Source organism: Triturus cristatus, chromosome 1_1 (assembly GCF_964204655.1).
Source record: "Triturus cristatus chromosome 1_1, aTriCri1.1, whole genome shotgun sequence".
Lineage (NCBI taxonomy): Eukaryota > Metazoa > Chordata > Amphibia > Caudata > Salamandridae > Triturus > Triturus cristatus.
In genome coordinates this window covers 42,684,253-42,708,898 of record NC_140579.1, presented here as the reverse complement: position 1 = coordinate 42,708,898, position 24,646 = coordinate 42,684,253, and the positions used below count along the sequence as shown (strand labels likewise).

At 45.8% G+C, this 24,646-nt stretch overlaps 1 protein-coding gene across 5 annotated transcripts in view; it reads left to right on the top strand.

Annotated features, from left to right (window-relative positions):
* The first annotated feature begins 1,832 nt into the window (after nucleotides 1-1,832).
* Nucleotides 1,833-24,646, top strand: part of LOC146869312 (RNA helicase MOV-10-like) — a 524,894-nt gene continuing 502,080 nt past the window's right edge. For 4 of the 5 annotated variants that reach the window (XM_085647618.1, XM_085647842.1, XM_085647767.1 and 1 more), the window contains exon 1: nucleotides 1,833-2,351. In XM_085647618.1, the coding sequence (XP_085503744.1) occupies nucleotides 2,332-2,351 (20 nt within the window). In that variant the 5' untranslated portion in view covers nucleotides 1,833-2,331. Of the gene's footprint in view, nucleotides 2,352-2,392; nucleotides 2,548-24,646 lie in introns of those variants that run through there. The other variant, XM_085647688.1, reaches the window with a different exon arrangement.

The following is a 24,646-nucleotide window of genomic DNA, read 5'->3' as shown; positions in this document are numbered from 1 at the left end:
GCCCGGTCCCTTCATCCCACACCCCCCACCCCCCACCCCCCACCATGTGCTCTCACCTGTCAAAGTGCGTGGCACCTCCTGCGCCCGTCCGCCGGGACCCGGGATTGACACCCTCACCACTGGCGCCTTGCTGCAGCTGGCTTTGGCCTGGAAAACACCAAACTTCCGCGTTGCCTCCGGCCCCGTCACCTCACGCACTTCACCTTCCTCCAACTCCTCACTCTCCGACTCGTAATCCAGCTCTTCAACCACCACAGGCTCGCTGGTCTCCACCCGCACCTCACGCACTACACGCTTCACTCCTTTGCCTTTCTCTCCTTGAACAAATTCATACTCCGGCGCCGATGATGCGCGCTCCCTCGGTGGAGGGCAGGCCGCCGCGGACCCCCCTACTACTTCGTCCCGGCGTCTGGAGGCCGTCATGCGCCCCGCCGGCCCTCCCCGGCCTCTACCAGCAATCTGCGCTGGCTTGGATCCCCCCCCCCCTCGGGACCGGCATAGTCCGAGGGGGCCCCAGCGCCACCAGGTCTCTGCGACGGAAAGTCCGTCCCTGACTCATCCAGCCACACCCAGCGCCCGCGCCCCCGCCACCTGGTCCCCCGCCCGCTCCCCCTCCCTAGCCGCACACAACTCCTCCCAACGCCGCTCCGTCTCGATCAACCGCCGCTGTTCCCGGATACGCTCCTCCAGAGACATCTCCGCCCAACGATCATCCCACCGCCCCTCCCCCGTGGCCCGTGCCCCACGACCGCGGCCCGCACCCCCTGAGGGGGCAGGCGTCCCCCGCCCCGATCCCCGTCCCCCCACAGCCTTAGCCGGACCTTTACCCTTGCCCCCCCGCCCCCCACCTTTCCCCTTGCCCCCACCCACCGAGTCCAGAGCCTGGTCCCCCCACCCACCGCCCTCACCCCCCGCCGACTCACTCCCCGAAAGATACAGGGCGAAATCATCCCCCACCCTATCTTCTGCCTCCTCAACCAGGTCGCTATCCCAACTGTAATCCACCAAAAACGAGGCCCCCCCGCTGCCCCCAGCCCGGCCGCGCCCCCACAGCACCACCCGCGTCACTACGCGCCCCCCCACCCCGCCCCCCCCCTACAGGCACCTCCGCCGTCGTCCCCAAGGCCGGGAGGCTCAGACGCCTATCTCCGGGTTTCCCCACAGGCCCCGCCTTCCTTCCTCCCCCTCGCGCCCCCGCCGCGTGCTTCTTCGGAGGCGGTTCCTCCATGCAGGCCGCAACGGCCGCCGCCACCCCCGCGGACGCAGAACACGGTGTCCTCGACATCCCCACCCACGCCTGCTCTAAGACGCCCGGCCGCAGCAAATCAGCCCTCCCCGCGCGACCTAACAACTGAAGCGCTGCCCGAACCGCCGCATCGTCCGGCACCTGAGCGCCCCCCCCCCTCTCCCTCCCTCTATAACTGCTCGCGCTCCGCCGCACAACCGCCCCCGCCCTCACAGACCCGCAAAAACGCCACACACAGGCCGCCCACCGTCGCCAGACGAGGCCGCCACAGAAACGCTCCACACCAACAACCGCCGCTCACCGTTCGAAATTCCCGCCGATACCACGACCACCAATGCAAATTCCAACGAAGCTCGCCACAAAACCGACGATCCCCCGACTCCAACGATCCACTAGCTGACCCACCCTGAGGCGCTGGGGAAAGGAAGAGGAAGGACTCCCTCTTCCTCCCCCCTTTATCCCCTACCTGACGACCCCGCCCCTTATCCCACCCCTTCCTTCCCTGTCCTTTCCATTGCGCGAATTCCCCGGGGGAAGACTAGACCGCTGGTCTTACTTCCCCCGGGGGCCGCATTTTCATGCTGCGCTTGCTGAGCTGAGACCTACACAATTTTAAGTGAATCTACACGTCCCATAATGCAAAGCTGTGTTGGCTAAAAGGACAGGACTGGCTGGTGGTATCCTCAAGGCGAAACAAGGGTTTTCTTCATTCAATTCTGACTTTTTAGGCTGCCACACTTTCACTGGAACTCGCACCCAGGACAGAGGTGCATTGGTGAAAATGTAGGGTAGCTCTCGCGACATGAGTCCCACTCCTGCTGGCAGTCAAAACTGAGTTTGTCTCAACTTCCAAAAACACGACGTTACCGCTATGTTACGTCTAGTCTGTGCCTTGGCTCTGCTCTGTTAATGGGCGGGTGGCGGGAGAATGGAGAGAAAGCCGTGGATGACGTAGACCGAGAGTTCACAGGTGCGAACCAAACAATTGCGTCACGGGCGCTTTCTAGTCACGTGGCGTTAATTAGTGATAGGTCTGAAAAGGTTGGGTTGCAAATTTAGGAACAGTTTGTTGATCCTGGTTCACCATGTACTCTGAAAGATCCAGGTAATTCACTACGTGCGCGCGAAAAGAAACAGCGACAATGAATGCTGTCTAGTAACTTGTTGTCCAACTTTGTATGCGGTCCATCAAACAGCAGACATCCTTCCTTCGGTCCCAATTACGTCCTGTATCTTTTAACATGTCCAAGCAGTCCAAAATAATATTTTGTAGTTATTTCGGATTGCACTTTCTAAAAGAGGTAATTTAACGTGAGTTTTCCCCTACTATTTCGTCTATACACCTCTAACTTTATTGGATGTTTTAACGAATAACGAAACATATCATACATTTCCCAAGTTGTCTATTGAAAAGTTAATAATCTAGGTGGTTAAAACAAAATATTTTTAAAAAAGAAAATTGGTGACTGCTCATTCTAACACGAGGGTCTGTTGAGAACGCAGCGTTTGTTTGCGATGTCTGCATTTAGGTTTGTGTCTGCTTTGACGTTGAGAGTTATTTGTCCGAAACACTTGTTTAGGAATAAAGGTTATCTGGTGTGGCTTGTTTTATTCATGGCATCCATTATTGGGTTACTCTGTGGTGACCTCGTGCAAATAATTTGTTTGGTCGGGGTAAGAATTTGATACGTTCATGTTGTTCAGCATTTCCTGTTTTTCCGGCATAAAGTTATGTAAAATCAGAAGTAGTCTGGAAGTGGCGGTAGTTGTTTGCAGGCTCGGATTGGTAAAGCGGGCACTCGGGCAATGGGCCGGTGTTCGAGTTGCAGCTGCGGGTCGCTGTTTTGACCCGAGTGATGGCCGATTTGGGCTGCGTCTGTGCCGGTAAGATGCGGCCCAGCGCCCCCTCTTTGTTTTCATAATACTAAAACACTGAAGCAGCGCTTTGCGAAAAAGGAGCAATCTGCAAATATGGGCCACTTTTTTAGGGTGCCGGGCCAATTTTTTATCCCAATCCACCCCTGGTGCTTGGGACATTTTTTAACCCGTTTTCCTTTCAAATAACGTTTTTCATTCACAAGATCGATTTGAAACTATTTGTATACAGTTCAGCATATGTGCATTTCCATGGAGGTGGGCGAGCCGCTGGGAGCTCACGCCAGACATGAGCCTGAGGTCTGGCTCTAGTACAGCTCGCTGTCTCGTTGAAACCTCAAGCCTGTAACAACTGAGGCTTCTGCCGGCCTCTCTCGCGCTACCCTTGTGTACAAAAAGGTAGACACAAAGCATAAACACGTAGTAAAAGAAACGACCAATGGGTATTATTTAGTGGTTTATTTGCACACAGTGAATCCAGAAAACCTGGATTAATCACGATTTCCTTGCTTAAATGAATTGTGTGATTTTAGGCAAATTTTTGGTTTACCGATCTTCCTTTTTCTCGCGATCACACACGAAAGCACCTTCAAATGTGTGAGGTCAGAATACCAGTTGTTCAAAAACCCTTTGCGTTTGATTCAATAGACACAGACAATATCGCTCTATCTGTAAATTCGTGTTTAGAAACTACCACTTTTAAAAAGTACAGTGCTATAATGTGATGTATGAATGTCAGAGCATCCACGTGTTAAAGAAATGCACTTTTTTTACGTTTTGAATAGACGTTATCATATTTTATGCGATGTTTATTGTATGATTTCCATGGCAAACATTTTCAGGGCTAAATTCGTGCTGGAGACCCTTGGCTCGGCTCGCCCTGTTAATTGGTTGCAACACCCTCTTCTACTTTTGTGATTGTAGGGGCTGGTAAATTGTGCTTTCTGTCATAGGCATTTTTATTTCACCCAGACAGTTTTGACAAATGCTTTGTGACCAACGCTTTTTGCAGTGACCTAATAAGGGTACAATGGGGCCTAATTAAACCAAAGACAATGCTCCAGTTTGGTAGAAAAAGCCCATTCCAATTGAAGTGCTTGGGCCCTTCACATCTCTGGTCCCTGGTGACCCTGCACATGCTGCACTACGGATATCTATGCTCTAGCCATTGTTTTGTTGGGAGTGATAATTTAAATTGAGTTTATAAGCGTTAGGGTTCTCGTGTGATTTACTAATCTACGGGTGTTTTCGTAAACCACTTTCGACCGATCCTGTGGACTTAAAAACTGCTGGTTTGCACGTACTAGGAATTAATGCCGCATAATCTAAGTCACTGGAATTATGTGATTGTGTGGCTGCTGCGTTTTTCGCATAATTGGATATTTACCCCATTTCCACATAATCCACGATCTGGTGGATAGTCTGAAGATTTTAACAAAAAAGAAATAGTTTCTAGCCCAAGCGGTTCAAATGTTACTAAAGGCGCAGCAACATGTGTGCACAGACAAGAAAGTTCAGGGGAAGGGGCCTCACAACAGACCGCACAGGGCAGGCAGGAGGAGCAGTGATTTCATGAGTGATGTCACTGACTATGTCATGAGTGATGTAATATGTGACGTCATCAGCAGTGCATTGCGGGCGCGCGAGTTATAGTTAGCTGAACTAACTAGTACGGGGGAATTTCAATGGTTTTGTACAAGTGAAAAGTCCAGCTAACTATAACGCCCCTGAAACCTATGGTTTTTTCAGTGAATTGCTGAGGTTTTTTAAATGCTAATTCCTAACTATAACGTGCCTGAAACCTATGTTTTTTTCTGTGAATATATATATATATATATACGGACTGTGTACTTGCATACCGAATAATGACCCAATTATGAACGTCTAGTCACAGTACTCCTTTAAACTCCCACCCAAGACATCCCGCCCCCCAAACTGAACTAGTGAACCATTTGCCGCTACAGTGACAATACACACAGCTGATGCTCTCAGAACTGGTGATTGTCAGGTCTGAGATCCTCTGGGAAGGGTGCACAAGGAGGAGGGGCGGGGGGGGGAAGAGGAGGGGATGAAAAGAGGTCCAGAATGGGAGGAAGGCCGAAAAGGCCAGAGGGTACGGAGCAGGAGGGAAGGGAATGGGAGGCAGGAGGGTAGTGTGAGCATTGGCATCATACCCTTAGTAGTCAAACTTCTGTATCATTGTCATGCATCGCAATCTGTGATTCTTCCAGGTCATCCTCCCCGGCAGTCTTAAATAGTTCTACTAGGTGCGCCCAATCCAGAGAAATCGTCCTTGTCCGCAGTCCCCTGCATTCCTCGCGGTGTAAAGCCTCCCTCTCAGCAATGGCCCATCTGACCACCTCCTCACGCCAAGCGCCCGCACGGGGCGCTGAAGTAGACTTCCAGCTCTGCGTAATCATACGCTTAGGTAGCATCAAAGCCAAGCCTGCAAAGCGGCGTAGCAATTTCGCCTTCCTAGGAAGGGGGAAAAGTCCCAAGAGACAGGCCTCAACTGTGTCCCATGGTGTACGCTCTGTCAGCACCCCCCAAACCCTGGACAACCTCTGACCAAAACCCCAGCAGCACTGGACAATACCATATCATATGGAGAAAATCACTTTCAGGCGCCCCACATCGCGAACATGCCGAGGACGCAGAAGGAAACATCTTTCGTATCGTTGCCGGGGCAAGGTATGCATTATGTAATATAAATAATTGAATCATCTTTAGGCGACAATTACGAGAAACTCGCCGGGGGTGCTCTAACATTTGAGCCCATTCCCTGTCCTCCAGTTTCCGCCCCAGTATCAAGTCCTACTTCTGCCTAAGATGCAGTAACGGAATATGTGAATGTTCCCTCTACCCTCGATAGAGCCAGCGCACCAAGTGTCGGCCGTGCCCCATAATGTGTAGCGATTTTAGCAGTTGAAAAGTTGGGGGTTCTCTTTGATCTATGCTACGCACCAATAAGTCTGAATGAAGCGCATAACCGCAGCATGAGTGAGAAACAAGGTTTCCGGCACTGAATAAGTACGTGCAAACTCATCATGGGGCATCAAGTGGCAAAGAGATCTCCGACTGTCCCCACCCCCTCCCGCGTCCACCCCTGAATTTGATTCATCGAAATTATTCCACGCCTAGTATGTAGCCCACAGATCGGGATGTTTGGGGCGTACCGAAATGGCAACTTTGCCTGTCGTCTAGCCTGCTTCCAATAATGTAGTGCAACTTGCAGCAAATAAGGAGGATCACTGAGCTTTTGTACACCCAGGCATAACTGAGATTGAAGGGTTCCACGTCTCAAATAGTCCAGGGAGTACCCAATTTCAAATAAGTTCTTACCCGCTAACCAATATGCCATCCACTGTAATTGTCCCACTATACAATAAGTTTTAAAATCAGGCGCCCCCATGCCCCCTGCAGCACTAGGGAGTTGCAACTTAGTCAGCGCCAATCTACGTCTACCCGTCCCCCATATTAAGGAAGATAAGTGTGTCAAGTGTTTTAAAAATCCAGGCTGGGAGGACAACCGGCAAATTCACAAAATAGTAAAGGAGGCGGGGCAACATAACCATTTTCGACACCACCAAGCGGCCCGCCGTCGTAAAAGGCAATGTATTCCATAAGGCGATCTGAGAGCGCGGCGAATTAATGGGGCGCACTACATTACCATCTATGGTATCTGCATTGGATTTATATATATGAATTCCCAAATATTTAAAAGTGACAGGTTTAACTCTAAATTGCATCCGACCAAATTGCAAAAGGGGATATGGATAAGTATTATAGAAGGAGAAGGCGACCGATTTAGAGACGTTAAGACACCGGCCAGAAATTTCCCCCAAACTAGAAAATACAGCAGCTATCTTGCGCTTATCGGCATCTAAATCCCGGAAATACAACAGCATATCATCTGCGTATAATGATACAGCGTGTATCACCCCGTGCAAGGGGAGGCCACACGGGACCATGACCTGCCGCAGATATTGCGCACGAGGTTCGAGGGCTAATACGAAGAGCATCGGGGATAAGGGCCAACCTTGGCGCGTACCCCGGGAGATTGCATAAGAGGGGGAGATGGTCAAACCCGGTTTAGCGCGCGATGTAGAGCTAGTATACAACAATTTAATCCATGTACAATAAGATTGAGGGAAGCCAAATTTAGATAATACTGCCAGCATGTACGGACAGCTTAGGGTATCAAAGGCTTGACGCACGTCTAAAGATAAGCAACCGGCAAGCGGTGAAGTGTCGGACGCTGCGAGCATTAGGGCATGGAGCCGGCGGATATTCAAAGAGGTGCTGCATTGGGGTATGTATCCACATTAATCCGTATGGATCAACCGAGGAAGATGAGGGAGGAGCCGCAACGCCAAAATCTTACTAAGTATCTTGTATTCGGTGTTAAGAATAGAAAGCGGCATATAAGCGAGAAGGTCAGTTGGTGCCTTATCCAGTTTTAATAAGGATGTGACTATTGCCTCCCTAGCAGTGGGGGGCAGGACACAGTCTTCCAAGGAGGAAGTGTAAAGTTGCAACAGCCTAGGGATCAGCACAACAGCAAAAGTTATATAAAACACCACAGGTAGGCCGTCGGAGCCCGGTGTTTTGTTACGGGCCAATGTCTTTATCACCACCCAGGTCTCTGCACTTGTAATCGGAGCCACCAATTCCTTAGCGATCGAATCAGAAACTGTGGGAAGTTGGACCCTGGTCAAAAAGGAGAGTGTGGGAGCCGAGACATCCAAGCTTGGGGTGGTATATAATTGAGCATAATAGTCCCGAAACGCAGCATTGATCTCAGACTGGGAGGTTACTAACGTGGTATGGATTGTATTGATAGCTAAAATGGGAGTAGGACTCACCGTAGGTTGGATCAGTCTCACCAATAATGTACCTGCCCTATCTGCCTCGGAATGTGTGTGCAGCGTATAGGCACTAAAATCTATCACACGTAAGCGCTCTAGCAATTCAGCATACTTAATTCTAGCGGACTGTAGTGGCTCCACGCCATCGGCGCTCCTCTGAGCCGCTACTTCCAAAGCCTGCAAGTCCCCCCTCTAGGGCCGTTATGTCCCTGATCGTCTCCCTACGCAACCCCGCCAAAGTCCCCATGGCGACCCCCCCCGGACCGTCACTTTGAAGGCCTCCCACTCAATAGATCTGGACGAGGCAGTGCCCTCATTCTCCACAAAATATGTTTCAATAGCTGTTGACAATGCGGCCCGATACACCTGGTCCTCTAACTGCGGAGGTTGCATTCTCCAAGTCGGAATAGGAGCCGGAGGACGGCCCCAAGTCAACAATAACTCTATGGGATTATGGTCAGATATAGTCTTGCCCAGGTACTCCCAGTGTGTAATAGAAGAGGATAAATCCGGGGAGCAAAGAAAGTAATCCAAACGTGTGTGTAACTTGTGAGGGTAAGAGTAAAAGGAATATTCCCTCATGTTCGCATGCAAGGCCCTCCACACGTCCAATAGATCCCAGCCTTGTGCCCAACGTGTTAAGGCCACGGCCTGCGCCCTCACCGTAGTGTTAAATAAAGGGGGATGGGAACGATCCAGACATTGTCAAACACCGCATTCAAGTCTCCACCCAAGAGCCATGGGAAATGGGACCAGCCAGCAAGCGCTCGGGAGACCCGTGTTAAAAACGCCTCTTGATCTGTGTTCACAGCATAGAGGGACCCCAACACCACCTGCCTACCATCCTATGTGCCCAGCAGGAGGACAAACCGGCCCCGGTGGTCAATTTTGCTCTCAGTAAGGGAAAAGGGGATTCCCTCCCGCATACAGATGGCAGCCTCCCTAGAAAAGGCAGAGTATGCATTGGCATAGAATTGACCCCGCCATCGCCTGTGTAGTTTCATAGTTTCGGAGGGAACCAGATGCGTCTCTTGAAAGCATATTATGTGTGCTTTACAACGATGTAATTGCGTAGCTATTCTGTGCCGTTTAGCAATAGACCCCATACCCCGAACGTTCCGTGAGACCAAAGTATAAGAATTAACAGCAGGCATCACCAAAAATAATAGAAAATCCCCCTGGATCCCAACCCCACCCATTTCCCCCCCCCCCCCCCCACAACCCACAGACCTGCAGCATAGTTACAAAAAACTCAACAGTGTCCCAATACTGGGTCCAACGCCCAAACTTTGTTCGACCAAACCGTGAAAACAAGGGTAACATGCTTCACATTCAACAAATGTTAACGCCTACGGGGAAAAAGTCGCCAACACTATCAATAGTCACGCAAGAGCTACAATCAACATATGAAAGCGCCCAGAACGCGGTCCGGGCCAGGGAGACTCATTAAACCGTCCCCACCTGTCATACAGACGGACAAGTTTCATGGCATACTACCATTCGAGTAAATGAGCATATGTAATACAACAGTACTTCAGACTGGACAGAGAGACAACAAAAGACTGAGCGTGCCTTACGATGGCACATGTCAGAGAACTAAGAACCAGCGGAGGCTAGAGTCTCATTGCTAAGTTGTGTGGTCACCGAAGGAAACAGTGCAACGCTGCCATCAGAATCAGTATCTGTATCCAATCCTTCAGATGGGCTGGAGCTGATTGGCGTGCGAGTGGTGCGGAAGGTCGAGGCAGTATGGAGTGCCCTTCGCCTGCCCTCCATCACCTGTTGACGAATCAGGGGACTGGAGGCAGAACTTTGAGTAAGAAGCCCCTTCTTACGCCTCAGAGGGGGGTGCTGTGTCTTTGGCAGCGAGTAGTCCATTTGTCTCATTGGTTGGACATCGGGGAACGTCTTGTCGAGCCAGTCCCACGCACTGTCAGGAGTATCAAAAAACAGGGAGCGTTGATTGTAAAGGATTTTCAGTTTTGCCAGAAACAATAAGGCAAACGACAGACCCGCTGCCCAAGCTTGTGCCTTCACCTCCATAAAGGAAAATCGCCTGCGCTGCACTGCCAGGGTGTAATCCGGGAATATGGAAATCTTCGCGTTATCAATCTGCAGCGGACCATTGTCCCTCGCCGCCTACAGTAGATGATCCCGGTCCTAAAAATTCAAAATCCTGGCAAAGATGGGGCGTGGGTTAGCGCCTGGAATTGTTCGACGTGTAGGGACACGATGTGCCCGTTCGACTGTGAAATGAGCTGATAATCCGACCGGGGCCACGCTAGACTTTAACCAGTTTTCTATGTATTCCGTGGGTGTGGAACCTTCCGTTCCCTCTGGCAGGCCTACTATTCGGAGATTATTCCGATGGGCCTGGCCTTCCGTGTCATCAGCCCGGGCCTGGAGGGAGTCGATCTGTTGGCGCATATGGGTTAGTTGTTCCTCATGGGCTTGCACTTGAGGCACCACACTGTCCAACCTCTGCTCAGCTTTTTTAACCTTCTCAACAAGCTTCTGGTCATCTTTCAATAAGTTTAGATCCACTGAGATTATGCCCCGTTGCGCTTCCATCACAGAGCGAGAATCGCGGCTCTCCCGCAAGACCATGTCCAGTTTGTCCTCCGGAGCGTTAGTGCCTACATGGCCCTCCGTTTGATGAGAAAGGGCGGAGAAATGGCCCGAAGGTGGAGAGAGAGAACCCGCTCTCCCCGACCGTGTAGACGCCCTGGGCTTTCCCCTGCCCATGACCGGCGGTGTTGTGGAGCAATGCAGCAAACACTTGGCTACAGCAATTGAATCTCAGAGACTCTGGCACATCTGCAGCCAGGGAGGCAGTCGGAGAAGAGCCACGTCAGATAGCAAGTACCCACCACTTACTGGTGGCACAAGTCAGCTGCCCGGATGCCACACAACCAAGCACAGTAGCAATCTGGAGCACCCAGGTGGAACAAGGCAGCCGATACCCAGTGCAGCAGTGGGCTCCCCCAACTCAATGGGAAAGGATCGGCGGAAAGGGCTGTGATATAGCGTCCCGCGGCTCCAGGGGTGCAAGGCCCCAGTAGTCCAAGCAGTCCACCGTGCAGTCCGGCACTCCACCTGCGACCACAACAAGATGGGCCATGAGATGTAGCAGTGCACTCGCCTCAACGTGGCAGCAACCCCAGCACAGTGCCGACCAGCACAGGACCAGCCAGAAATCCACCACCGACACGTGGCACGAAAGGGCCCCCACAAGCAAGAGCAGGCCGCCCCACCCCAGCCAGCTAAGTGGAAGGCAGCAGGAGCACACCAAACAGACCCTGTATCCCTGGTCTAGCCAGTCCACCAAACAGCCCGGAGATCCCAAGGTGTCACTAGGTGCAGAGGGCGGCGCACATAGGCCCGTGTCCAATATCGGCGCTCACCTTGATGTTGCAGGGGAATCAGGGAGCACCAGTCCAGCTCCCCAGCCTTCTCACATTCCAATAAGGCAATGCGGGCACATTAGGGGACCCGCCAACGAGTCGTGGCGCGAAGTGGTCCCGCGTCTAATAGGGCCCCCGCTACGGCGGGTAGCTATTCACCAGCTGACCGGTGCGCCGCACTCACCCCCCGACGGCAGCAGCGATCCGGAGTGTACCATCAAACCCAGGCAGTGTGCAGGCAGAATCAAGCACCAGCAGTGAGGGTGCGGAGGCCCCGGGGACCAAAGTTGTCACCGCGGCCGGGATCGGGCGCTCATAGCCCAGCCAGCTCCCAGGGCAGTCCACGGCTTCAATTCCCCAGTAGGCCTCTGGAAAGGCCGGGAAGCGCCACCGTCCGTAAACCCACTCTGCAAGGGTCACAGGCTTCCGCTGTGCAGCGTCGAGGCAGCCCGACAGTGAAGACAGTTCAGCAGCGCTAAAAGTACCCTTAGACAGGTAGGGAATATCGGATAAGGAAATGGATTCAAGGCCCCGGCCCGGAGCTCATCGCTTTAACGACCACCATCTTGGGCTGCAGACCACGCCCCCCATTAAAACAATCAGTCATGACTTAAAAAAAAATAATATATTTTTATTAAACAAACAGAAAAGGAAACAAGAACAGTTCCAGTCAGATACACAACGTACATCATATTGACATGTAAAATACAGATTACATTCCGAAGCGGGGCACTGTCGTGAACAGATCAATAATGTTTGTACATCCTAAGCAGGTCAACTTCTCCCTCAAAAGCCACTGTATTACTTTATCGCTTCCCCCATCCGATGACGTTATTCTTAAGCTCTATATTTCCCCCAGGTGTTCCATATTTTTCGCACTTCTTAGGGCAGCCTCTGCTCTCATACATCACCCTCTCCGCAAGGCGACACCAGTCCATATCTGCCTTCCAGTCTGATAATTTGGGAGGTGTTCCTGCACCCCACAGCCATGCAATGTTGCGCTTAGCAACCCCAGCTAGCATCAGCCAGATGTTCGTGTATATTGGCCATCTATCCTCCCCTGTAACGCCCATCAAGAGCCAGCATACCTTTGGTTGTATGTGTATGCCCACTATCCCCGTCATCACACCGGCTACCCTTGTCCAGTATCGCTGTATCACCGGACATTCCTATAGAGTGTGGAAGAACGTGCTGGGTAAGCCACTCCCCGTATGTGTAGCTCTGAGTCTACACACCCAATTCTATGTAAAAGTGTGCAGGAGTAGTAAGTCCTGTGCAAAACTCGCAATTGGATTAATCGAAATTTGGCCCGTATTGCTATTTCTCTGGGGCTCTGCATTGCCTTCTGCCAGTCGCTGTCCTCCAACAGACCAATATCTAGTTCCCAGCTCGCCCAGAGCACCCCGAGAGGGTCAGGTAAGTTGTTCATTATTTTATTGTATGTAAGGGAGATTGTTTTGTCAGGGATTGGGTCTAATAGCAGTCGGTTTTCTAACGGGGCATATTCTGCTATAGTTTCCCCATCTTTGATGTGAACATCTAAGCGCATGCTTCAGTTGGATAAAGCTGTATTGTTCCGTCTCTACAAATTGATAGTCTTTGTGTAGCTCGCTGAATGTGAGCATTCGATCCCACGTCCATATGTTCCCTAGAGTGTCTTTGCCTATGCAGCTTCAGGAGCATGAGTCTTTTTAAAAAAAATATTTTGTTAAAGGACAATTTATAGTACTATAATCCCATTACAGGCCTACCTTGGCTTTCCAAAATTCTGGAGAAGGTAGTTACTTCACAGCTACAGGTCTTTTTGTAATGTGAGTTTGCAATCCTTTGCCAGGATTTGGACAGACAGTACCGGTAAATTTACTTGATTGCATGCTTGCTGCTGCAGAATAAGGCAACACGACTCTCCAGGTAGTTTTGTGCCGACTGTCCGCACTCAACATTGTGGATAAGACATCCCAATTTAAAGGTTTCTGTCAAAGGCCACTGTGTTGGAGGAGGCAGCAGGACAGTTGAAGTCCTTTCTCTGCCATCGTACACTCTTGTTTAGCCCATATTTGGTTACCGAAAATGAGGTGAAATGCCGCGTTCCCCATATTTCATTACCATCTCCCCTGCTATGTAACACTTACATTAAACTATTGTTTTCTGTTATGAGGGCTAGAGGGCTGAAGTTCAACCCTGAACTAATGATATTCAGATCTCTGTCAAGGGTCCTGATCAATATTTCCCTAGTCTAAAAAAGGATCGATGATATAGACCAGAGAATCAATCTCCTTAGGCGAAAAGTGAATGGTGCTGGAACTGAATTCCTCATATAGAACTATTTAGCTTTTTTGCCATTATGCTAAACCAGCGAGAAACCCGAGTTTGGCTTGGGATTTCAACCTCCTCTTCAAATCACACACAGTTAATGGTTTGGTTACCATTTTTCTGCCTCCGGCAACTAAATCCATTTGCCTTTCATAGAATGAACCCATTCACAAACTAGTTGTAGGATTCTGTTGTAATGTCAAACACCTTGATGCCTTTGGCATTCTGGGTTCGGGCTACCCATGGGCCAGATTAGGCAGCTCCAAATAGTCCAGAATGCCGCAACTAGGATGGTGCTCAAGTTTAAGTTCAACAGCATTCGAGAGGGCTGTCAACCCTACTTTGGCTGCCTCTATGTTGTATGTCATATCCTGCTGTTTCTCTGTTTATCTCGTGCTTGCATGCACGAGATCATGTTATTGTATAAACCCTTGGTTCATGGCACGATCACAGTGTTCTAGAATAGAGCATGTGATCGGTCCCATGAACCAAGAGGCGACAGTTGTTGGAGTGCTGCTGGAGCTGGAAGCTGTGTAACCAGCGGTGCTTCCTTTATTCTTACCTATGGATTAAATCTCGTTTTAAATCCTCTCTCGACTATTGGATTTACTCAACAAAACTGGCGACGACCTAAGGAAGCACTTTTATTCGAACCCTCGAGCTGGAATATTTTTCAAGAATTTCATCGTTTTTTTTTAAATACCTTCTTTCCAGTTAATTGACTATCTCGTTTGGATTTACATAGTTCCTGGCCACTTCGTGGGAATTGAGCGGATCGAGTGTTCATTTCTCGAGTTCATTTTCCTCTAATGCTGTATCCAGGTCTGAACGGATTTTGACGCGGAGCGGGGAAATACATTTAAAAAAAAGGTGGACGAGCTTTTCGTACTTTACAGAGTTGTGAAACCTACAATGTCAGCATCGTTAGTTAAGACATGCGGAACATTTGTAGCTAGCATCTGTGTATTTGTTATGTTTTAAAAACATAACCAACGCTCCACTCACCGAATTCACTCCAGAAGCTCCATCGTCGTTCTTCCGTCCAGAGTTCTTTTCTTCTTCCAGCGCTGACTACGTAACCACGGTGATGGCGTATGCGTCGTGAGTCACGTGCCACGCTACTCGTAGATCGGCAGAACTTCAACAGCCCACGGATTTCCTCTTTCTGACTGCCTGATTCATTATTGTTCGTTTATTTAAAAAAAAAAAGAATACACCATCATTAAGGAGACTGATTCACCCTTACGAAAGGATTACCATCGTACACTTTTCGAATTCAGTCTGTTCCAGTTTGGTTCGTATTTTGTGAAACAGAATTTTACATATGTTATTTTCTGTTTGATTTTCGTTTAACCATTTATGCCATCTAGTGGTTTAAAATGGTAATTTTTTTGTATGTAAGATTTCCTTCTTCTTTGCATTTCAAAGTCTTCAGGGTGATTCCTTCAATTTTCTTGTTCCCCTTAAATGATTTCCTTGACAATTTGAAGTGTGTTTTAGACATAAGAACGTTATCTGTTTTGCTTTTGTGCTTTTACAATTATTTATTCGGTACTTATAGCTTACACTTACTGTTTTTCTTTCTGTAAAATATTGACATGTGTGCACAAGGTTATACTCTTGCTCCTCCCCAACCTTATTGGTCAGCTGGTAGCTCTCCATGTATGCCTTGGGTAGAATGGAAAGCGTATTTCATAAACTATATTGATACGCTAGATTCCAATGGTAAAATGAAACCTCCAGAAAAAAAAGGCATTTTCTTGCATTCTTTGGGTCCTGAAGGACTCAAAGCGTTTAATCAATTACCCAGAGTGGAAAGCAGTGGTGATGGTAATGTCTTTGAAAAAGCTATTTCAGATTTTGATCGCTACTGTTCCCCTAAAGTTTGTGTTGGCATTTCAAGGTACAAATTCTTTCAAAGGAAACAGCTTACAGATGAATCTGTGGACAGTTACGTTTCCATTTTGAAAACTTTGTCTTTGGATTGTAAGTTTGGCGATTTACAAGAGGAATTCATTAGAGACCAGGTAGTAATGCATGCTAACAATGATACTATTCAAGAAAGGTTATGGGTCAATGGGGATTCGGATCTTGAGAATATTCTAGCCATCGTAAGAAAATCTGAAATGTCATGCAGAAGCGCAAAACAGGTCAAGGGGGAATCTAGCAATGCCAATAAAGATACTATCGCTAAAGTTAATGCTAAAACTCGCTTCAAAGAACAGGACGTTAAATCTAATAAAACCTCTAGTTCTTTTAAGAGTAAGAATGAGGAAAAAAAAGATAATTTGAGGTGTTATAGATGTGGAAGTAAGACCCATTTAGCTAATTTCAAACTTTGTCCAGCTATCAAGCAAAAATGTTCAAATTGTGGTTTAATTGGTCATTTTTCTAAAGCTTGCAACAAAAAGAAGGTTAACAACAAAGTAAAGTGTATTGATCAAACTGATGATAGTGAGGGCGAAGAACCTAGCTCTGATTACAGTGAGGTATGTTCTTACCTTCTCAATATTAAAGACTCTGATAATCCTATTCTGAATATTGACAACTCAGTCATCAGGAAAAAACCTTTGTGTGATATGGTCATTGGGGGTGTTGATACCAAGATGTATGCAGATTCAGGTTCCCCTTACTCCATAGTGAATGAGAATGTATGGAAATCGCAATTCGCGCCAAAACTAGGTAGCACGTTGGAGTTGACGGACATCAGTCCAGAGGGTTATTCAGGTGAAAGAATTGACATTCTAGGTTATAGAACGCTCATCTTCAGGTTCAAAAATAGGGAGTGCACCACCAAGTTATACGTGTCTAAAAAAGGACCTTCTGTCTTGAGCTGGTTCGATCAGGGCAGGCTAGATATTATTCTTAACCCCAATAGTTCTGAACCAGTCATGGTAATTGATGAGTCTAATGGCCTTAGTGCACTTTTATTACAAAAATTTCCCAGTGTTTTCAGCACGGATATTGGCAAATTAAATAATTTTAAACACGAGATCCGTTTAAAAAAAGATTCATGTCCAAGAATTCATAAAGCACGCAACATTCCTCTAGCAGTCCGTGAGGAAGTTAAAGTAGAGCTAGAATCTTTAGTGAGGGATGGCATTATTGAGCGAATTGAGTCTTCTGAGTGGGTTTCGCCCATCGTCGTTGCTAAACGTGCCAATGGGAAAATTAGGTTATGTATTGATTTACGCCATTTGAACAATAACATCATTATTGATCAGTTTCCTCTACCACGCATTTCTGAAATGCTGAGTAGCGTTGGGGGAGCAAAGTTTTTTTCTACAATTGACCTATCGGCAGCGTACCACCAAATTGAGTTAAATGAGAATAGCAAAGACTACACAGCTTTTATTACTCCTTTTGGATGTTTCAGGTACAACAGAATGCCTTTTGGTTTGGCGTCTGCCGCTGCCATTTTCCAACGTGTAATGCAGGATATTCTCAAAAATTGCAAAAATGCAATTTGTTTTCAAGATGACATTCTTGTTTTTGGTAGTACTTTCCAGTTGCATTTGTCAGCACTGGAGAATGTACTCAAAGTTCTGTCTGACCATGGTTTGACCATTAGATATTCCAAATGTAAATTTGGAGTGAAATCGGTGACTTACCTAGGTCATGAATTGTGTGAGGAAGGAGTCAAACCTAAAAATGATTTGGTTGAGGCTATTAGATCTGCTCCTCATCCCAAATCCAAGGATGATGTTAGATCTTTTTTAGGTCTTACCGAATTTTATTCAAAATATGTGCCAAATTTTTCTTGTCGTACATTTAACATAAGACAATTAATAAAAAACAAAAGCAAATTTCTGTGGTGTAAAGATTGCGAGACTGAATTTAATGATGTCAAGAAAGCCATTTGTACGGCTACTGCGCTTTCTGGTTTTGATCCTTCGCTCCTTAGTATTATCACTACAGACGCTAGTTCGAAGGGTTTAGGTGCGGTGCTGTCCCAGAAATCAAAAAATGGGAATGAACACATCATTGCGCATGCATCCAGGGCACTCACACCTGCTGAAGAGAAATATTCTACTATCGAAAGAGAAACTTTAGCGTGTGTCTGGGCGCTTGAACATTTCAGGGTGTTTGTGTGGGGCAAGGAGTGTTTACTGAGAAGTGACCATAAACCTTTAGTACGCCTCTTAACCACTGAAGGCATGTTGAAAGCTTCAGCACGCATAGCTCGGATGTCTATGCGTCTTCAGGATTTTATTTACACCATTGTGTATGTTCCTGGAAAAGATAATGTTACGGCTGACTTTCTATCAAGAATGCCTTTGCCTTTGAAAGAAAGCACATACAATGAGTGGGATGATTATCATATTGCTTTAGTGCATGATGAAGACCTTTCACCAATTGACCGAAAGGTTTGGTTTAAGGAAATTGAAAGTGATCCCATTTTTAAAAAAGTGGAGGGGTACATTTTATCAGGTTGGCCGAATAAAAAGAACATCGATTCCGACCTTAAAGGTTTTTGGGAGATCAAGGATGAACTTTCTTTAGTGGATGGCGTGTTAAAAAGAGGTGATCGCGCCATTCCTCCATGCAAGTTAAGACATAATATTGTTTCTCATGGTCACGAGGGTCATTGTGGCATTGTCCGGACCAACCAAAAGTGAAGAACAATTTTTGGTGGCCAGGCATGGATGTTTTTATTGAACGTATTATCAGGAATTGCATTATTTGTGCGAATGCTGACAAGACTTTGGTTACTCTCAAACCTAATTTAGGTGAACACAACATTCCGGATTTTCCGTGGCATACTATTGCCATGGATATTATGGGTCCTGTTGGTCCTTGCTCTAAATTTGTTCTTGCTACCATTGATGTTTTTTCTAAATGGCCTGTGGTCAAAATTGTAGATAAGGTAGACACTGATGCGGTTTTATTGTTTCTGGACAAAATTTTCACAGAGGAGGGGTTACCAGTACGGTTAATTACAGATAATGGTGTCCAATTTCTGTCTAATAAAGCTAAAGCGTATTTCAATAGAGTAGGCATAATTCATTGTACCACTTCTCTGTACAACCCTAGTGGTAATGGTGTCATTGAAAGGTTTAATAGGGTTCTCAAAAGTGCTATCCAAGTTACGGGAATTGGAAATGATAAATGGGAACTTCAAATTTTAAAAACTGTATGGATGTACAGAACCTCCATTAATGCTATGACGGGTTACTCCCCGTTTGAAATAATGAGGGGTAGACTTCCAAGAACCAAATGCAATCCTGATTGGTAAGCTCCGTCTACCATGTCTAATTTTGATTTTCAGATTGTAAAGGATAATCTCATCAAAAATCATGCTGTTAATAAAGAACGGTATGACAAGAAAAGAGGGTCTGTACATGATCCAATTGTTAATGTAGGGATGCTTGTTAAAGTAAAAAAACCCTGGAGGGTCAAAAAAGGTGAGAGCCAATTTATGGGTCCTTTTGAAATAAAGGAGGTACTTAAGAACTCTGTCAAACTTACTAATAATAAAGTTTGGAATTTGAGTAGAATTGCTGTTCTCAAAGGGGACAGAAGTATTTATTCCAATTCTGTGGATGAAACAAAGTCAGTTGACAATTTCGAAGATGAAGATCTTGTCAATTGTCCTATCAGCAATGCCGAATTTGTGAATGTTTCCAATGATGAGGAAAGTGATGCAGATTCTAGAAAACGACAGCGGAAAAAACCAGGGTGGATGGCTGATTTTGTTTCATTTATCAGAAACAGATTTGTGTATTAAATGTTTTAATTTTTGTTTATTTTACTTTAGGGGGGAAGATGTGTTGTATGTCATATCCTGCTGTTTCTCTGTTTATCTCGTGCTTGCATGCACGAGATCATGTTATTGTATAAACCCTTGGTTCATGGCACGATCACAGTGTTCTAGAATAGAGCATGTGATCGGTCCCATGAACCAAGAGGCGACAGTTGTTGGAGTGCTGCTGGAGCTGGAAGCTGTGTAACCAGCGGTGCTTCCTTTATTCTTACCTATGGATTAAATCTCGTTTTAAATCCTCTCTCGACTATTGGATTTACTCAACACTCTAGCTAAACGCATCACTTTTAAGCTTTCATGTTTAGTATATAGATGCTGGTTGTGCAGTGTTCCCTCATACTTGAGGCATAAAATTGCTCAGAATCATTAAATGAGGCCTTTGAGGTTCCAAGAACCAAGTTGTGATTTGAAGGGTTACTCCGCATCCTCCATTCTGGGGCCACAAATGGAAATTTCCATGCCTGAATTAAGGATAAACCCTCTTTACTAAGGTTCAGAAAAACTGGAAAACATTTCTGTTTACCAAATAATTTTGTAAGGATGGTCTTGATCAGTGTGGCCCCCATAAGTTAAATTTTGGATCCAGGCACCTAGGACCGTATTTTTTGGGGGGAATCAGCTTGGTAAAATAAATATTCATCCTAAACTGGGCCCTATATTTTTGGCTTCCATGTAGAAAGATTGGGGCCCCTGAATGTCCCGCTTCCATATGAATGCGTCACTTTGGTTTTAGAGATTTTAATTCCTGCTAACCTGCATTCCCTGTTTCGCCTGTGCTGTTTGCCCTCCTTTTTTCTGTCTTTCACCAGGCATTACTTGCAAGTTTAACCTTTTACAAAAAGAAAAAAGCAAATCATACTTGTGGGAATACATAACTGACAAAAGAAAATCAAGTGAAATAGGATTGTGCAGAATCCTAGGCACTGCAGGTAGGGTAGCAATGTCATAGTACAGGGTTAAAGCACTAGCAGCGAGATGTAAGTTCAATATATATAGCTTAACATGAGATCGATGTACATTTCCATGAGAGAATATTTTAAGATAATATTTGAAGGCAAATACTCATTTTTTTTCTTGTAACGTTGCAGTTCACTGGGGGGGGGTGTGGGAGCAAAATATAGGCATGAGCGCACTGTGTGAATTGTATTGCAAGAGGCTAATTTGTTAATGATTGACTAACATGATATAGGAGGGTAGAATGTATATTAAGTGTGGGGCCTCGTGGGGGTTTACTGTTAGCAAAATAGGAGTCAAGTGTTCCCCACAAGGGTCTTTGCAGGGGTTTCCATGGGGTGTGTTTCAGTGCGGTGTTGTCTACACCTCTCACAAGTGCGATCCAGTTCAACCATGACTTAAAAGAAGTGGAAGCAGTTTTATTCCAATTGGTATGTACGGAACTGCATGCAGTAGTTTGTGGAATGTCTAGAATTAACGCTTTATTGGGAGAACTTAGTTGACAGTCTAAAAACCGCATAATGATGGAGTGAAACTAGTGTTTCATCTGAAAGCCAAGTGGCGTCCAGAGAAATGTAAATATTCTGTCCTAAAATGCAGTAACAGTGGTGCAATGAAAGATCAGGTGTGGTAAGTCACCAATTTCTGTATTACAGTTCCAGCAAGTTTGGTTGTCTTTGAAGTGAATATTGTGGAAACGTGAGGGTGTCCAAAAATTCTTTGTAGGCGCCAAAATTTGGTCTGGGAACGGGCTGGTATCATTGTGTGGGAGAGGACTTGTTTGCATATCAGACTCCAGTTCTATTGGGAGATGGAATTATGTCACATCTCACTTATCCTGTATGACTAAGTTTAGTCATGTGGAGAGCAGTTGTAAGAGTATGTATAATCTTGAGACCTGGTGTCCAGATCTGTTGGTGATGCTAATCAGCCTAGGAAGGGAGGGGTCTTGGAAAGATGGTTTGGCTTTAGATATGCAGGATTTAAGTTTAAGGAAATCCTAGAATTCCATGTTTTCTAGATTGTATTGGTTCTGAAGATCTTTGAAAGTGAGTAGGTAGTTTTTTTAGGCTTATTTGCATCAAAAAGTGGAAGCCTTTTAGAGATTCATGAGTTACAACGGAGTGGGATATCATCAATCTTAAATTTTGTGTTATTGCAAAGAGAAATCAGGTTGGAGGACTTTATCTTGCAATCAAGGCATTTATCTAGTCTGAGTAAGGCCATTTTTTTGTCTTGAAATATTTGTATGGCTGGTCGGGAAGGCTTAATTTTGGTGGACAGTAGCATGATTGGGTGAGAGTGTTCCAGGATTGCTCGTTCAACTATGAGCCAGGCTTGCATGTAATCAAGTCGTAGAGATAACCACATGGAACCCTGTTTCGCAAGGAAAGCAGATTAATACCTTCAAAAAATTTGGCAAGTTTACCCCACCAATGCTTAGAGGGAGTCGAAGTTTCTTGATTGAGATCCTAGGGTGTTTAGTTTGCCAAATAAAATTGCATAGTAGTTTGTCTAGTTTGTGGTGGAAGTCATCTGTGAGATTGAGTTTGAGCATGCATATGAGATAATTTACAATAGATGTGACCATCATCTTTATTGTCTAAAAGTTTTCCCAGCTGGTAATGAATTTGGGGTTCCAGTTGTCCAAAAGATTATGTACTTTCTATAGTGTCTTTTTTTCGGTATGGTTTAAGGTGTCTATTGGGTCTGATTCAAAATCTATTCCTAAATATTGAAGGTAGCCAGTTTGCCATGCTAGTCCAGCGTCTTCTAGTAGGTCTTTAGAGCAGATGTATGTTAGGCCTTTGACTTAAGATTTATCTCTAGTGAGGCTGTAGCCAGCAACCAGAGCATAGTTATCTATAGTGCTAATCAGCGCTTTAATAGAGGGGTGTTTTTTTTTTTTCTGACACAATCAGGATATCGTCTGCGTATGCGCTACTTTTATAATGATATCATTGTAATTAACACCAGAGATTACATTGTTGTTCTGGATACTGTAGAGAAGTTGATCGAAGGCAAGCATGAACAGGGAGGGGGAGAGATGACACGCATTTCTCATTTCCTTCTCTAACTTAAAAGTTGAAGAAATAAGGCCTCCTGCTCTCACCCTAGCTCTGGGGTTAATGTAGAGGGCCATCCCATTTTGATAAAGTCTTCTCCAAGATTGAATTTTGTCAGGGCTTCTTTGAGGAAAATCCACAAGGCTTTATCAAATGCCTTTTCGGCATCCAACGTGATGGCCACAATTTTGGAGGATGTATTCTTGGCTTTTTCTAGTACCTGGCATAGCAATCAAGTGTTATTGTTGGACATGCGGCCTTTCATGAAGCCTACTTGTGATCCACTAAGTAGTTTAGGCAGAAGTAGTTCAAATCGTTTGGTTAAGATCTTGGCATATCTCTTAGCATCCAAATTAAATGGGGAAATAGGCCTGTAGATTTTTGCTAAGGTTCGGTGTTTGCATCCTTGGGAATAACTAATGTGATGGCGTCACTTGTCGGTCCGGTAACAGTCTCTGCAAAGTGTTGGAATAGGTTTACCGTTATAGGGATTAGTGAGGGTACAAATGTTTTATAAATTTAGCTGTAAAGCCATCAGGTCCTGGGGCTTTATGTGACTTGAGACATATATTTGCTATCTCTATTTCTTCTGTGCTAAGGGCAGAGTTGAGTCTCTGTTTATCTCCTTGGGATAGCTGTGGTAGGTTCAGTTTAACTAGGTAGGCTTTACAGGAAAAAGCAGAGAGTCCGCAATCGTCCTGGTATAATGACTCATAAACTCTTCGAACACGTCTAGAATCTTGTGAGTGTTCATTTGTATGCGGTTCAGTTTATCTTTTATTTAATTAAAATCATTTCGTTTTTGCTTGTGTTTCAGATAGGACATGAATATTTTCCCTGCTCTGTTCACCTCACCGAGTTACAGGCATTTGAATTTGCTGATCCAGTTCCCTGCCTTCTCAGCAATTTATTGTATTTATATTTTTCCTTCTTTAAGAGGGTGAGGGTTGTGGAGTCCAGGTTCGAGAGTTGAAGTGCTTTGAGTATCTTAATTTCAGCTACTAATGCACACATATTACTCTGTTCTTTGTTTGCTTTTGCCTGAATATCTATTCAGGTGTCCCTGGTTGTTGCTTTTAATGCATCCCTAAAGGTGGGTGCTGAGATATCAGGTGACTTATTTTCATTGATGTAATTAAGGATAGTTGATTCTATGCATGATCTGGATATATCGTCTTTTATCGATTGGTCAATAAAGCACCATAGTTTGTTTTTAGGTTTAGTATTAGTACCTGCAATTGTTTAGGATATGCATGAATGGTCGGATATTAGTTGAAGAAGAATGTCTGTTTTGGAAATAAGGTGGGTAAAGGCACTGATATGAGAAGATAGTCAATTCTCGAGTATGAGGATAATGCTGCCAATATAAGAAGATGGTCCATTCTCAAGTATGAGGAAGGGGAATATGAACAAAAGTTGTAATCTTTTGGTGTCAGGGTGTTGTAACCTACAACAATCCTTAAAGTTAAATCTAGTGCAGATATTAAGTAAGGCCTTGTGAGACTTTGGAGAGTGGAGGCAGGATTTCCATAGTCTGCCCAGAGTTTGGTCAAGGGGGAGATTGAAATCTCCACCCACTATCGTCCATTCATCTACAGGGATGTTTTTTAGGTTGTCGCTCAGGGATTTCCAAAAGTTGAGAACTTCAGCGTTTGGGCCATATAGGTTTAGGTGACTATAGTTTCCATTCTGACAAAGTTTTGTGATTGCTAGCCTATCCTTGTCATCAGTGGTGTGAGACATTAGACTGAGTTTGGATTTATTTGAGATTATCGTTATGACTCCGTTCTTCTTATTCACAGCAGGGCAACAGATGACTTTGCTTGTCCGTCTGTTGCTAAGGGAAGCAGCTTCTTTCTGGCCAATTGAGGTTTCTTGGAGTATAATCAGGTCAGCCTTATTTTAAACGGGTAGTTCTCCATTTCTGTACGCTTGACAGGGTGGCTGAGCCCCTTAATGGTCAGTGAGACTATTTTCAGACAATTTGCAGAGAATGGGTTTGCCATCTTGCGAGAGTAGATGATCTGTCAAATCTAGTGTATTGGGATTACCGTACTGTAGGGAGAAGGAAACAGTGTGTCCGTAATAAAGAATGGTATACTGTGGGGTATCCAAGATCTATAAAGATCCGGTGGATGTTAAAACGGGACATCAGG